At 42.1% G+C, this 14408-nt stretch overlaps 3 protein-coding genes across 3 annotated transcripts in view; all 3 read right to left on the reverse strand.

Annotated features, from left to right (window-relative positions):
- Nucleotides 1-5788, reverse strand: part of ccdc88b (coiled-coil domain containing 88B) — a 36845-nt gene extending 31057 nt beyond the window's left edge. The window contains exons 1-3 of the mRNA XM_068740510.1: nucleotides 5719-5788; nucleotides 4252-4400; nucleotides 3067-3175 (exon numbers count right to left, since the gene is read on the reverse strand). Coding sequence (XP_068596611.1) covers nucleotides 3067-3175; nucleotides 4252-4400; nucleotides 5719-5778 — 318 coding nt within the window. The 5' untranslated portion in view covers nucleotides 5779-5788. The remainder of the gene's footprint in view (nucleotides 1-3066; nucleotides 3176-4251; nucleotides 4401-5718) is intronic.
- Nucleotides 5789-7622: 1834 nt separating this feature from the next.
- On the reverse strand, nucleotides 7623-10962 carry rom1b (retinal outer segment membrane protein 1b). Its single transcript, XM_068740444.1, has 5 exons — nucleotides 10813-10962; nucleotides 9561-9803; nucleotides 8943-9130; nucleotides 8298-8544; nucleotides 7623-7889 (listed from the first exon to the last, which is right to left on the reverse strand). Exons 1-5 carry the CDS (start codon nucleotides 10960-10962, stop codon nucleotides 7623-7625), a joined length of 1095 nt encoding a protein of 364 aa, XP_068596545.1.
- Nucleotides 10963-12428: 1466 nt separating this feature from the next.
- si:ch211-276i12.4 (uncharacterized) lies at nucleotides 12429-14408 on the reverse strand. The gene is made up of 3 exons (XM_068740667.1): nucleotides 14363-14408; nucleotides 14123-14230; nucleotides 12429-13604 (listed from the first exon to the last, which is right to left on the reverse strand). Exons 2-3 carry the CDS (start codon nucleotides 14144-14146, stop codon nucleotides 12963-12965), a joined length of 666 nt encoding a protein of 221 aa, XP_068596768.1. The 5' UTR covers nucleotides 14147-14230; nucleotides 14363-14408; the 3' UTR covers nucleotides 12429-12962.

Genomic DNA, 14408 nt, shown 5'->3' on the forward strand with positions numbered 1-14408 from the left:
CTGTTAATTAAAAATGTTTCTGTCAGCGAGCCACAGTCTGGCATTGGCTAGCTCCCGTCCCAACTGTTCTGAAAGCCTGTTCGCGTCCTCCTGCGATCCACCAATGTAAGCAATTAGCAAGTCACAATTACAACGCTCTCTGTCACTTGCTGTAATTTGCAAATTGTACAAAAATACCATTTTTACAAAAGGGCTCCAGTGAGTTTGGTGTCAGCCTGATGTTTCGGTGTCTGTGGGGCACATAGCATGTTAGCCACTGTGGGGCAAGGTTCATTATAGCAAATGGACTGCAGCAGATTAGCCTTCAGAGAAATTGTAATGAAGCCGCTCCGTGTTTCTCGCCTGCTGACATTCTCCCATTGAAAATTCGCTCCTTGGCATTATACTATTGAAATGCATACCGATGTGTTTGTTCCTACTGTGCCTCATTTTTTTTATTTATAATCCTTCTGTGCAATTACATTGCTGAATCAAGACAATAAGATAAGTAATGCATGGTGCAATTATCCGTGTAGTGATTTTCCTGACATTCTCTCAAGTTTAATTACTCAATGAAATAGAGCTTTTTCTAGCAGCATCACAGTTCATGCCCCCCAATAATGCTAAAAAAGAAAGAAAGAGAGAATCTCAATACAGATCCTGCTCAATATTTAATCACCATATCAAGGGCCAACTGACATTTTGAGGTATTTTGTGAAATAAATAGCAAATTGTTATGCAAACGAAGCCTCCTTGGCAGAGGAAACAACGATGATCAAACCTCTATCACCCAGGAAGTCTGCATTTTTTCATCATCGTGTGGGCTGCAGTGGTGAGGACAATTAGAATCCATTTGCAACATAATATTTTCCAAAGAAAAAGGTCTCAGGACTTTTGTTTGGGTCGGTGCTGCATGAATTGTTGAATTTCAAATCTTGTGGGCTGTTGCTCATTTCCTTTATACATATGCAGAAATCCCAATGCATAGATGTTAAATCTATTATTATATTTGTGGACGGTTAAATATGATGGTTCACAGGAGAAGGAAATCTTTATAAGGAGAGTAAAAGGAGAAATGGACATCCCTTCATGAGAAGGATAAAACCTGTCTCCCTTATGAGACGTTAAAGGCTTAGAATAAAGAATAGAATAGAATAGAATAGAATAGAATAGAATAGCATCATGACTCTATAAAATATCAATACAACAAAGGAGAAGAGAAAATATAATAGAAATAGAATAGATTAATGCAGAAAGCAGGGCTTTACATGTGTAATGTATCATATGTTGAACGGAAAGCTCAGTCGCTGCATTAGAGAAACTGAGGTCACAGTGAAGACAATGAAGCCTTGCAAGGCTCTGGCTGTGGTTTTTACTTACAACGCACATAGAATATTACACATGCATTATACACAAACACACAAACATCAGATGAGTGTCAAAGAAAGAAGCAAAGCTGTGACCAACGTGGGACTAAGCATCCAGCAGATCCTTGTCTGAGTGCACCAGGTAAAATGTAACACCGACTCACATGAGTTCCCCAATTATCACCAGCACGTCGTGCTGTTCTGAGCGTTCAAGGGACATTAGTGATTCACTGAAAATTAGGAAGTGAAACCTTGTACACTCGTGTTCTTGTTTTGTGTGACAAGCTAAGCAGTGCGTGTTCACTGTTCAGTCCACCTGACGCGATTGGGAAGGTCTTTTTTCTTTCCGGAGAAGAAATGGCTTCAAATTGTCCTCGGGGGGGGGGGGGGGGAATTGTGTCATTTTGTCAAATGCTACAGACACCCACAAAATATGAAATGCATGAAGGTGTTTTTCACTTTCCTTCCTCTGCCCCATAGCCACAGCTGGAAAATTTTAGCTTGCCACTCCTCCACTCTTTCCCCCCATATTTCCTTGTTAACACACACGGACACATTATATGCAGATGGAAATTGTGTTTGTTTTATCTTCTCTTTTGTGTAAAATGCTCCGTCAACTCCTACAGACACTTTCCACAATCTCTTCAGGCAAAATATTTATTTTGTTGAGTCTGACAGTCGAGCGTTGTCTCGTCTGTTTTTACTTCCTCAAAGCTAGACAGCTGCTACTCAAGCCCTCCTCCAGAAGCCAGTCTCCCTCGGGATTGGCTGTGCCCCTAAATTATGTTTTAGAAGGATATTTCTAAAGAGTTTTTAAAAGACAATTCTATTTATAATAATGAGCTGCCAGGTATTTCAGTCCATCCACAACAAAGCCCCACAAAGCCAAAGGTTTTTCCTGACTACAAATGCGGCCGCCTCCACATAGAATGAACCACAGCGTAAATTAAGAACTGCATTGTGTCAGGTTCGGTTCTCCCTGTCTTTGTCTTTCTGTCCTTCTCCATCCTGCTCTGTCATCTCTCTGTCACACTCTCTCTCTCTCTCTCTCTCTCTCTCTCTCTCTCTCTCTGTTTTGATCCCTCCCTGTCTTTGTCCTTGGCTTTGTCTCTCCCTTTCTGCCATTCTCTTTCAATGTCTTTTTTTTTAGATTTATGTATTGATTTTAATATTTATTTATTTTCTTTATATCACTGGCTTGCTCTCTCTCTCTCATCTGGCGCTATACAAATACAAATAAAACTGAATTGTGTTGAATTGAAATCCTTAAAAGCTGCATTTGAAGTGACTAGACTTCTGTTCAGGGTTTGACGTTATTTCGACTCTCATCCTTCTTCAGTTCTAACCGTCTGGTGAGGATTACGGACATTTAAACTCCTCTGAGTTCATTAAAACACGAACAATTGGCTCAAGCAGCGCTTTCACGGTGTGTTGCGATTGTTGAGGACTGTTTGTCTAATGGCGCATTATGTGAATGTCATTATCGTTATTAGCAGTTTCACTTGATTAAAAGTGTGAATGGTGGGGAAAACGAGGAGGGGGAGCTGCTACGACTGAATTGTATGTGGCTGAGAGAAACCTCAGCTGTGGATTTAAATGTCAACCAATTTTTGTAAAAAAATAAAACTAGTTTAGAAGTTCAATGGCTAAATCTAAAGTAAATCTCCTGATTTTGGTGCTCTAAAACTTCCACCTGCTAACCCCGGTGACTCTCCCCTACCTGGTAGAAGGCTCTGAGGTGTCGATTCAGAATAGAAAAGTTCTGGATCCTCTGCATGTGATCGTCTCTCTCGCTGTCGTAGAGCCGCTCCACCTTGGGATTTGGGTCTCTGGGAGAAGCACAGAGCAGACGAGGTGGTGGATTTACGGCTTCTTTATCAAACAGCCCAGCACCTCTTCGCTCAAGATGAAAAGTAGTTCTGCGATGGTGCATTTAAGCTGAGAGTGAATAAAATTTTAATGAGCCAGAGAAGAAGGCAGCGAGACTCCACATGCAATTATTTATTGAAACAGCATGGCTTAAGTCAGGCCAAATTGATCAGCTGTTTGGATAGTACTGAGAAAGACCTTGTCTTTATAGTATAGAGAGAGAAATAGTTCATCCAGCTCACATTTTCACATGAAAATAAGGAATCAATGAAAGACAGCCAGCTGCCTGGTGTATTTAGGCAGTACCATTTCATGCCTCACTGGAAAAGTGTGGCAAATATCAATGAGTCATACATTCATGGCCTCCTTCTGCAGAGGAATGCAAGGTAAGTGAATGTGAAGACTGTTTCATCAAATTTCATGCTTGCAGCTCTGCAAAGCTGCACTTTAGTCACCCTGAGCTAAAGGCTAAGACTAGCATACGAATACTGGAAACGCCAGCTTACTCGGTTTAAGAAAGTATCTCGGCATGGTAACATTTGCTTGGTGTACTTGCACAGAACAAATAAATCAACCACTAAAAACCTCATGATGGCCTTCTATTGTCTCTGGGATCACTCTATTGATTTCAATTGATCCGGCGATGCGACGTGAAATCATATATGGTGGTGGGAAAAAAGGCCAAAGGATTCCTAAGGTCAACAGAGTTGATCTAAATTCATCTAAATGAATGGATCCAGAAGGAAGCCACTACAAATTCTACTTTAATGGTGTTTAGCATGAAGGCAAGACATCCAGGCTGTGGATATGAGCCAAGTTGCAACTAACTGTAATGTTTAAAAGGTTTATTTTTACATTTAACATTGTTCCACAAATGCATCAAAATTGTTATGAAAGACTTTGTCTTCATTCCACTTTGAGAATTAACTGGAATCCATCTGCAAATCATCCTTTGCCTTTGCCTTCGTCACCGCATCTATTGCAGTTAGGACATGACTGTAAGGTAACGAAGCAGGAAAATGCTGATCAATCTTACATGACCCTCATGACCGCATTGAGAAAAATCCCATTGGCCAGCCTTGTGAAGCGCTCCTGGGGACTGTGGGAAATTGAGTTGACTTCGATGAACTGACTGTAGAGTGGGACGCCATCCTCCTTCTCCATCGTCTTCTCAAACAGCTGAACCTGTGAGAGACAGGGATGTTGCGTATCTTTACACAAGTGCAAACACAATAGACAGAACAGGTGTAAAAAAAAATGAGAGAAAGACAAGGAGGAAGATGGAATCTTTGCTTTAATACTTGGAAGCACTTCACTGTGACGTGCAGCCAAACAGGAACATAGTCAAAGGAGGTGCCAATGCACACTGCAATAATGAGGTTTATTCCCACCTGTACCTTCTGAAAACTGCACTGGCAGCAAACCCAGAATAACAAGCTCCAGTTGGTTCCGCTGATACGGTGAGGAGGAGCAGCTGTGCAACAGTGTACAGAGAACGGTAGCAGTGGAAGTCCTTCGGCTGTGAACCAGAGTGACAGCCCTCATGTCACTGAATAAATGCCCTGCCCAAGTGCCCCAACCCTTCAGGGTCCCTCTTTGGAGGGCAGCAACCATATAAATATTACGCCCACAGGATTCAGCACATTATAACATTATATCATAAAGACCACTGACCACTGATATCACTGATTTTTGGTACATTAATTTGTGTTATGTTGTTCACTTTTTGCACATTTGTTTTTATTCTATTTTTTATTTATGGGATATGTTCAGCACTTTGTTTTTACTATTTCAAAATCTCAGCTTTATAGTTTGACAGTTTGCATTTGTTTTACTCACTGTTAACTTACCTGTTTGCTAATAAATAAATAAATAAAAAAACAATAAAGGAATGTAACCGTGTTCTCATTCGTATTATTTAAATTCTATATACAGAAGTTAGTCCTGCAGCACGGGCAGAGGAAGGGCCTCTATCGGGTGGAGCTTGTGCTCTGTCTGATTCCATCCAGCTGCCCTGTTGTAACTCATATGCCAAATATTGAAGATATTTTGTGAAGTGAAAAAGTGACCTCGAATCCGCATCCTTCCGCAACACTTTCCTGGCCAAAGGTTCACCACTTTACAGGGTTGTTTTTTTTTCATGCTATCTTGCAGACAAATGAACATACAACAAAGGAGATACATAGACTCCATTAGCCTTGGAACTTTCAAAGCAAGAAAAAAAAGCTGTTCATTCAGAGGCAAAGGAAGCTGTCAAAAGGAGAAGTAGGGAGTTTGCAGGAGGCCTTGACAGTAGCAAGAGAGCAGATAAGAACTCTTTTGCTGCTCTCTGAACGGTTGGATTACTATTTGAGAGAACTGAACTGGGAAAGGGGGCCATTGCATGAGTATTTGAGACCGGAAATGACACCGGTTTCACTGGTGAATTAATTGATCACTAATCAAGTTTCTGAAAGAAATGAGCTTTTCTGTGAGTCAGATTGATAAATGATAAATGACGTACCCATTGCGCCAGCGCACTTTCCATGAATTCCTCTATTACCTCCGGAATGTTAGATTCCATTGTTGTGTGAGGAGAGACGTGCACCACGACAGACTTTGGCTTATATATAAAAAAAAAAAAAATTAAAAAGCGCTATGCAAAAAATAAATGTGTTAAAGAGAGAGAATCCATCTTGTAATGAGCAGCTCTAAACATGACTGTGGCCCTTCCCCTCCCTCAACCTCTCTGACTCTTCTCTTCCTCTCTCTGGGTGTCAGTTTCATTGCAAAACCGCACCGGAATTTTCAACACGCACGTCGCCTCTTTGAGTCATGTGCAACACACTGCACAGAAGTCTTCACACGCACTAAATCACCGGTTAAATATGACAGCACGGGCATGAGTGTACGCAGAGTGAATAATGTTTTAGAAAGTCATTTTGAATATCATATCATTAGGGTTATTTATTTATTTATTTTAACACATACCATAATGTGCGACGTTTCGTTTCGAGATTATTTCTAGACTAGAATAGAAAGCCTTTATTGTCATTGCATAGTGGATATACAGCGAGATTAGGAACGAGATTAGGCAGCGTTTTATTTGGATGAAAGTCTCAGCACCACAATGTTCGTTTATTCTCGGTGTCTTACTGCTTTTCATGTGAATCTGGTTTGTCTAGAGTTATTGTCGTGATAACAGAGCTGTGTATTTACCGGTACTCTCAGTGTTTGTCAAAATAAAAGACGCGCCTAACCAAATTTAACCATTGTGCAGCAGCGACCTCTAGAGGCGAGAAGATTAAAGCTTCTCGAGAAGAGAAGGGACAGTTCTCTCTCAACTGCCACCTAGGGGTGTGCGTGTGCGTGTGCGTGTGTGTTATATGTTGTACTTTTTAAACAAAGCTTATTTTCTGCAAACGTTAAAATCATGTTTTGTGCCCTGTCATCAACAAAATAAAACATGAATCAATCTTTGTCTGTGACAGACTTTTATTTAAGAAGAATAAGCAAACATTTGAATATTACTGTAGTTTGAATAGATCCTGATGTACATATGCAAAATAAAGCATTTAAAAACTACATTTCTTTAGAAATAAACTGCAACATGTTGTATCAGCGTTGTGTTGAACATTCCTACGTGCTGTCAGGGGATGCTTGTGATACTGCTGTTGCAGCAGTTCTGGGATTAACTATCCCAGGATTATCAGATTGTTTCAGAGCCACCAGAATAGACAAGATGACAGCTTCGTATAGGGCAACACACTCGTACACACACATATACACACGCCAACACACACGCTTAATCCAACTCCTCTTTCTGAACTCAGATAACCCATTGTCAAGGGATTTACTCCTCTATTTTTCTGCAAATATGAAAAGAAGCCAACACTTTACAGCAGTTAAAAGTTTCCACCTTTAATACATAATTCATGATTCCATTTTTAGCAGGTTCCTAAGCATTTCATTTCATTGCAGTTTAGTACAAAGTCTACAACTGGGTGATGAATCATACAATTAGAGAGCATCGTGTGACTGGACCAAATCGGAGCCACTTTCAAATGTGTGTCTCTCTGTGTGAAATCTACACCCATTTAAAGGGACGGCAAGCTCTTCTAGTTAGAACCAAAAATAGTACACGTGTCCTGAACAAGTTCCCTGATGATTACTCATTCTGAAGGTCCTAGAAAAAAGAGGAGATGTGTGTGTGGGTGTCTGTCCAGGGCCTGATTAGATTTCCTAGCGTGTTGCCTGTTCTTGGCCATGTGGCTGCTGCACTGGTGGAGTATAACTCAAGTCTAATGTGTCAAAACCCTGCAGGTGTTCTATTAGCCACCCTCCGAGTCACTCAACCAAGTGGCCTCAGATACCCTCCCCCCCTTTGGATTCCCTCCTCCTTAGCTCATGATTAAATAACTTTCCCCTCTAGCTGGGGGGAGGAGGGGAAGCAGCTTTCTCTGCTGCATTATCAGCGCCCTTCTCTGCCTCTGCAGCCTCAGGGCACACGTCAGCAGCCTTGGCTTCAGCCTGATCGAACTTAAGCATGACGAGAACTTGGGCTTTGAGGTCTTCGAAGGTTTCCTTCACGCCTTTCTCCAGAAGATAACCTTCACTGTCTCCTTCTGGGCTCTCCAGGGCCATGGCTCCTTCTATAGCCGTCTGCAAATAGCGCATGCTCAGAAGTACTGATACCTGCGAGGGAAGATGCAATAAGGATGTTGCAAATGCATCTCAGTCTCAAATCAGTGTCATCATCATGCAATGTTTATATGCAAACATGATAGGCTGACAAAATCTGAGAGATATGCATCAGCTGTCATAAACCTAAGTAAGGTCGGAATAAATATGTGTTACTCTTATGCTGATTTACTTTGACTGCACGCACACACACACACACACAAGTAAGTCAATTCATGATTGTTCACTCATGTGTGCATGTTTATTTTCCAAGAAGTAAGAAATGATCTGTTATCCCTTATCGCTGCAGCCTGTCATGCAGAAACTTTGCTGACCCTTACCGGGTAAATCTCTGAGAACTTCATGCACTCTGTTAACTATTGTATTCCCTGTAAGTATTAATGATCAATGTACGTAACACACCTGAATCAAGATGACTGACAGCACACCAGGACCTGTTGAATTCATCAAATCCATGTAGTAGTCGGTGAGAGCCTGCCGACAGCCGCGGTGGTGCAGGTTGAGCTCTTCCGAATGGAAGTCATAGCTGTAGTGGGCATTGTTGTCAGTCAGGTGGTACTGCAGACAGGGGCGGGGGGAGGCGGGGTTGCAGCAGCTGAAAGGAACGCCATCCAACAGGTAACGACTATCCACGTTACTCCGGACGCGGCTGGAAACAGAGGGAGGACAGGCAATGAGGTATGAGATGATGGGCGGCATGGAGAGAGTAGAAGGTTTGCTGCTTTTATCAGCGGTGGGACACAAAGAATGCGTTTTCAGTACCTCCCTGAGAGTCGCCATGTCGTCACTGTTCTGTTTTACTCTCTGGATGGGTAAATGGCTGTTCAATGCTTTTCAGTCCGTCTTTATTTATAATACACTCGTCCCTTATATTCCCAACCTTCTTTTTCTCCCACTTCTCTCTCTAACATCTAACATGTCACTTGACCTGTTTGAATGTGAAGTCTCTGCTTTTATTTCTCCTTCTCTTTCATATAAGCACTCTATTTTGCTCTGTTCATAATTTTGTCACCCTGTTAGCTCATCCTTATTTTGTGATTCACTCACTCCTTGACATCTTTGGCAGTGAAGTCCAGGTATCTGTTGTTGACCCACTGCACTTCAAACCAATCCTTGAAATTGCTGTTTCCACAACAACGAAACTCCATCTGGAGACGATCGATCGTCTCCTTCTGGAAACAGCGGCCTGGAACGTCGGTGTCCTTGTAGAAGCGAATGCCATTCCTCAGGCCCACCTGACAGCGGAGAAAGAAGCGGCGAGCTTTACATGAAGATGCTATGTTGTTAGTTTAGTTTAGTTTTTCAAACACATATCTTTTTTCAGTCTAATCTAAAATCTTTTTCAAACAATAATATCTGATTTAGCAACAAAAATAAATAAACACATCTCTTTGACAGACGTTGCATTTTTCTGGTCGCATTGCAACATTTTAACAAAATTGAGAGCTCAAAACTTTTGATCACATTGATCAAAAATGTCAATGTTTTTTGTACGTTTTCTGTTTTATTGAACACACGTAATCTCTATTTACTCCAGCACAGATTATTTCCTTTAGAATCTGAAAACGGCCTCTTATGATGGGATTGAGCTCTTTAACTCAAAGCCATACTGACACCTACTCTACCGCTTGACCCTGTAATCTTTGCCCAACTTGGGGACCCCACCTTCAGGGACTCTTCGAGGCGTCCTTGAAGGGCATAGCTGAGCACAACAACAGCAAGGAGCAGGCAACAGATCAACGCAGCCACAGCAAACCAAGCCAGCAGGAGAACTTTCCAGCGTGGGAAGCGACTTGCGTCCAGGGAGTCCTGACACACACGACTGGCAACCCAGTTAGTGCCAATGGAGGCCAGGCCAACCATCATCAGGATGTTGGGCACCACATGGATCTCTGTGTTGTCCATCACCTCAAGAAAGGAACGTACAGTCAAAGATACAGCAGTGACATAAGCAGCAGTTCACCTGCATGCGACTCTTTCATTTCCTCGACCCACTTTAGTAGATAATCATCCTCCATTCAATGAATGTCATCTGCGTGGAAAAAGATCTTTTGCTGCCAAGTGATTCAATTAACTGCTGATGTAGTAGATGCAAAGCTATTATGGAAATATAATCGCAAATCTAATTAATTTGAGTAAGAGCAAAAATTGATTACGGACTGAGTTTTCAAAAGTATATCAGCCATAAAAGCACCTTTGCCACATTGTTGTTTTAAAATGACCCTCTATAAAAGCTCAGCAAAGATCTGGCTCCTTTTATTATAATCATAATCTTACATTCAACTTAATCAATTAAGAATAACAACAATCATCTTCTGGATGCTTATTGAGAATTTGTTTTGTTTTTTTACTGCATTTGAAATAATTAGTTTTTCAATGACCTGTACACTTTGTCGAAACACAAAGCAAATGACATGTTTGTTTATCTAGAGGAGTGAACTTTCACGAGACAGTTTCTAAGATCCTCCATCGCTAAACTAAATAACGATTTGCTGCACAACTGAGAGGTTATATAATCCTCTCACTGGCACTCAATGAACATATGAAGGCATGTGTTTGTGGCCTCCGGCTTTCCTGTGCAGCCCGCTGGATATCAATACATATCAAAATTAGCAGGGATCAATCCTGTCCAATGACTGTTTGGCTTGAACGAATGCATCAGCAATGACCTTCACCTGCTGGTCACGTGACCTGAATTCATTGAAAGAACAACTTTAAGTGATCACAAACACACAATATTACACAATACAATTTTGTGAGTATGAAATACTACATTGTGTATTTTCACAGAGGAATTTTGTGTGATGAAGGTCGAGCTGTAGTGCGACAATTTAAAAAAAAAAAAGCCACCGATAAGCAGCTGTGTTAAATTAATTTTGCATTAATTGTGCATATTTATCCGTATGGTCGTCTCTACCTCGGCCCTTCGGACCAGCTCTGTCTTAAGGTAAACCCCCAGACAAAAGACGAAGGTCCCACTCATCACTGCCAGCCACGACAGCAGCCATAAGCCTTGGGCCAGACGCACCCGCCGCTGCTGGTTGAACTTCATCTTCAACAGCACCATGGCTCGCTACCATCAAACAACACAAAGTCACGGGAGAAAAGGAAGAGGAAGGAGTTCAGCAAAATCTGGTCAAAACTTGGCTCAATGTAAATATGCTGCCTTTAATTTTGGTTAAACAAACCAAACAGAGGGAGGTGTCAATGTCTAAGAAGCAGAGTGGTCAGCGCAGGCCTTGCTCTTGTTTGGTGAGTTCGGCGGACGCTGAGCTCATCAAAGTTGTTCCAGGTGAAGGGGATAAGCAGGTAGATCCCGGTCAACTTCAGAGGGTAATCCAAAAGCTTTGGATTTTGAATTGTTTCAAAAAAACAGTTTATAATCCAAAAGACTGCTGAGAAAATAAGATAAAATTGTCTTTATAAAATTAGAATTCTAATAAGAAAATATAATTATTCCGTTTTCCAGAGATGACCAGTTCTCCGCTACGGTCACATCAGAAGGGCCCGTTCCAGCTGTAATCAGTGTCTTCTTGGTATGGCGTTGTCTTTTGATGGCGCCCCTCTGGGTTTAAGCATATACGGCGCCCCCATAAACAGCTGCACCCGAAGTTGGAGGACACCGATACTGGCCAAAGTCAAGAGTTTGAAGCGGTAATCTCCTGGCATAGTCCTTGGGATCCTATTAAAGCCCAGGGGCCAATGGGAAAACAGGCCAGTGTCTGATCAGCAAACTTTGCTTGATAGACGTGTGTAATAGGAGGGACACTTGGACAGTTATGACGGATGGACTCACCATGCAGAAGCCAATCAGCAACGTCTGAGGTTTGAGTCGGGCTGAGATGGTCCAGTTAAGACTTGGGCAAAGAATGTACGCAACATTCATTTTAAATCTTAAATCTGAATTGAGCTTTAAGAAAAAGCTACAATATCACAATGAATTAATACGCAGTTAAACTGTCAGTAAAAGTAAACAGATATTTTAGAAACGGGTAAATCCCCCCCCCCCCCCACCCCCCACCCCATGATCAAGCGCTTGACGATAACGGTGAGGGTTAACTGCCTTTTAGAGGTCAGAAACCTCAAGCGGATACAAGACTGAAGGTCAGCGGCTTCGATGGATTGGGGAGAGAGAAATAGAGTGAGAGAAAGATGGGGCGACTGAGAGAGAGAGCTGGGAAGAGACAGTAACAACAACAGCTGTTATAACAGAAAAACGATCATTTATAGGATTTATAGTAACTGCTGTACTGCAACAACACTGATGATAATGATAATGATAATGATAATGATAATGAGTGGGTGGGCCGTTCTAGGGTCTGGCCTCTGGGGGACTTTGCTCCCAGAGGTAGGACAGCCTGAGTCAATGGCATAATTAGGTTGCAGCGAGTCTTGTGTTACCAGCTCCGACAACACACCATGAATTGCGTTTAAAGACTGTGGAAGACTCATCATCACACATAAAAAAAAAAACATTCATCATTTCTAACATGACCGGAATAAAAAGAAAATGAAAACATTTTGAATGTGTTATTCATTTATTGTGATTATTTTTTAATGGTGGAGGAGCTGACACAGGTACATATTAAACTGTGGAATAGTCAAAATTACAGAAGTACATGGCAAGTGTTCACTGAGATGGGGGTTGTACAGAAAAACAACATTAATGTGTTGCTGCTGGACTCTAGCCAGTCTGCATTGTCGCAGCGTTGTTAGCATCTGTTACCGCTTTTCAAGGATTGTTTTGAAGTGCAGTGGGTCAACAACAGATACCTGGACTTCACTGACACAAAGATGTCAAGGAGTGACAAAATAAGAATGAGCTAACAGGGTGACACAATTATTAACAGAGCAAACTAGCGTGATGATGAGGGAGTATGCGTGGTAAAATCTCACACTGAGGCGTCTTCATGCTGCAATCATTTTGTTCAGTGTGAGGGTTATTGTATTTTCCGTATAGAATGTTCTCATGTGGTCTGAATGACACACATTTTAGGAATAATAGTATTTCAGTGCAAGGTGGAAATTCAGTATACAGTCGCCATGCCAAGATTTCAGACGGCATCTTCAGTCTGCTATCTTTCCCATATGTTCCACTTCATCCACGCCCTCCTGCCCACTCCGCTGCTCCTGCACACGAATAACTTCCTGATGAGGCTGCAGCTGCCGCAAGAATTCATCGAGGATCTTTTGGGCTGACACTGATGTCATGTCTACAGAGTCCTCCTCTGAAAGCGTTGCCTTTTCGCCCCTCTTCCCACTCAAGTTGTCACCAGTCATGTAGGCTTGCTGGAGGTTTGGGGGGGCATCAGTGTGATTAGCACCAAACAGAGACCATTGTTGGCTTTGGGGATGCAGAGGTTGTGGACTGATGGCATACCTGGCAGCCATATTCTTGAAAAGTGCGGTGCTGATATCAGCGACTGGGTGAGGTGGACTTTGGCTGGACTTCTCCTGGCCTGAGACACAGTCATTTTGCGCTGTCAGCGCCTCCTGTTTAAATGGGATAATGGCTGTTACCTGCAGCGGGCATGCCTCCAATTTTGACCAATCAGGTGCTGCTTCCTCCATTTTAGGAGCATGGCATTGGCTGGCTGTTTGTGGCGAGGTAGCAGGAAGGTTAAGTGTTGCAGGAGTCGTCATAAACTTCTGTATGGCCTCAGCCGGACTGACGTGCTTCTCCAATAATTCCTTGATCAAGCACGACGCCTGAAGTTGAAAGAAAAAGCATTAGCTCTGAATTGCATCGTGGCAACAGAAGAAAAATATCACTGCTCTAGGCTGTAGCAATGTTTTACAAGTTTAAAAAAAACACATTTTGTTTTGCACTTATCTAGGTCATTGTAATCCTAAGAGGTTATAAAAAGGAACACAGGTTCTTTTTTTAATTTTTAAGACATTTAACCTCTCATCTAAGCTGCTTTCTCAGTTATTGACGACAAACAAAGTTACTTGATGCTACATAATTTGAAATATCCAGAAACACCTCACTGTGTTTTGGCCCCAATGGAGACATTTAAAAATATATATTTTTAGATTATTTATAAAGTTGACAATTTGATGTGAAAGCTCAAACTGAAATAAAGTGTGTGACAAAGCAGGCTTAAAAACATGAGCGTCTGCAAACACACTCCTCTTTCAGACAGTCATGGGAATCAATAGAAGCTATCGTGTGAGAACCCATACGAATATGTGCGTGAGTGTCCAGTAGATGGCGGTATGCTCACGTTGAAGTTCTCCAGCACCGCCATGGTCCTGTGGGCGTCCTCCAGTTCTGTGCTCAACTGGGACACACGGTTCAGCAGGTACTGCCTCTCACAGCTCAGGCTCGCAGACTGCGTGCAAACACACACACACACACACACACACACACGCACACCCCACAGAAAGTTAAATTTAAAGTAAGTATTTAAAGTAGCTCATGTTATGAGAATACCCATGCTTTAAATATAGAGGTCCAATCTCACCGCTGCATGGGGGGGTTCCCCCAGCAGGTTTTTGGCCTGCTTGGTC

The sequence above is a fragment of the Brachionichthys hirsutus genome, chromosome 6 (assembly GCF_040956055.1).
Source record: "Brachionichthys hirsutus isolate HB-005 chromosome 6, CSIRO-AGI_Bhir_v1, whole genome shotgun sequence".
NCBI lineage: Eukaryota > Metazoa > Chordata > Actinopteri > Lophiiformes > Brachionichthyidae > Brachionichthys > Brachionichthys hirsutus.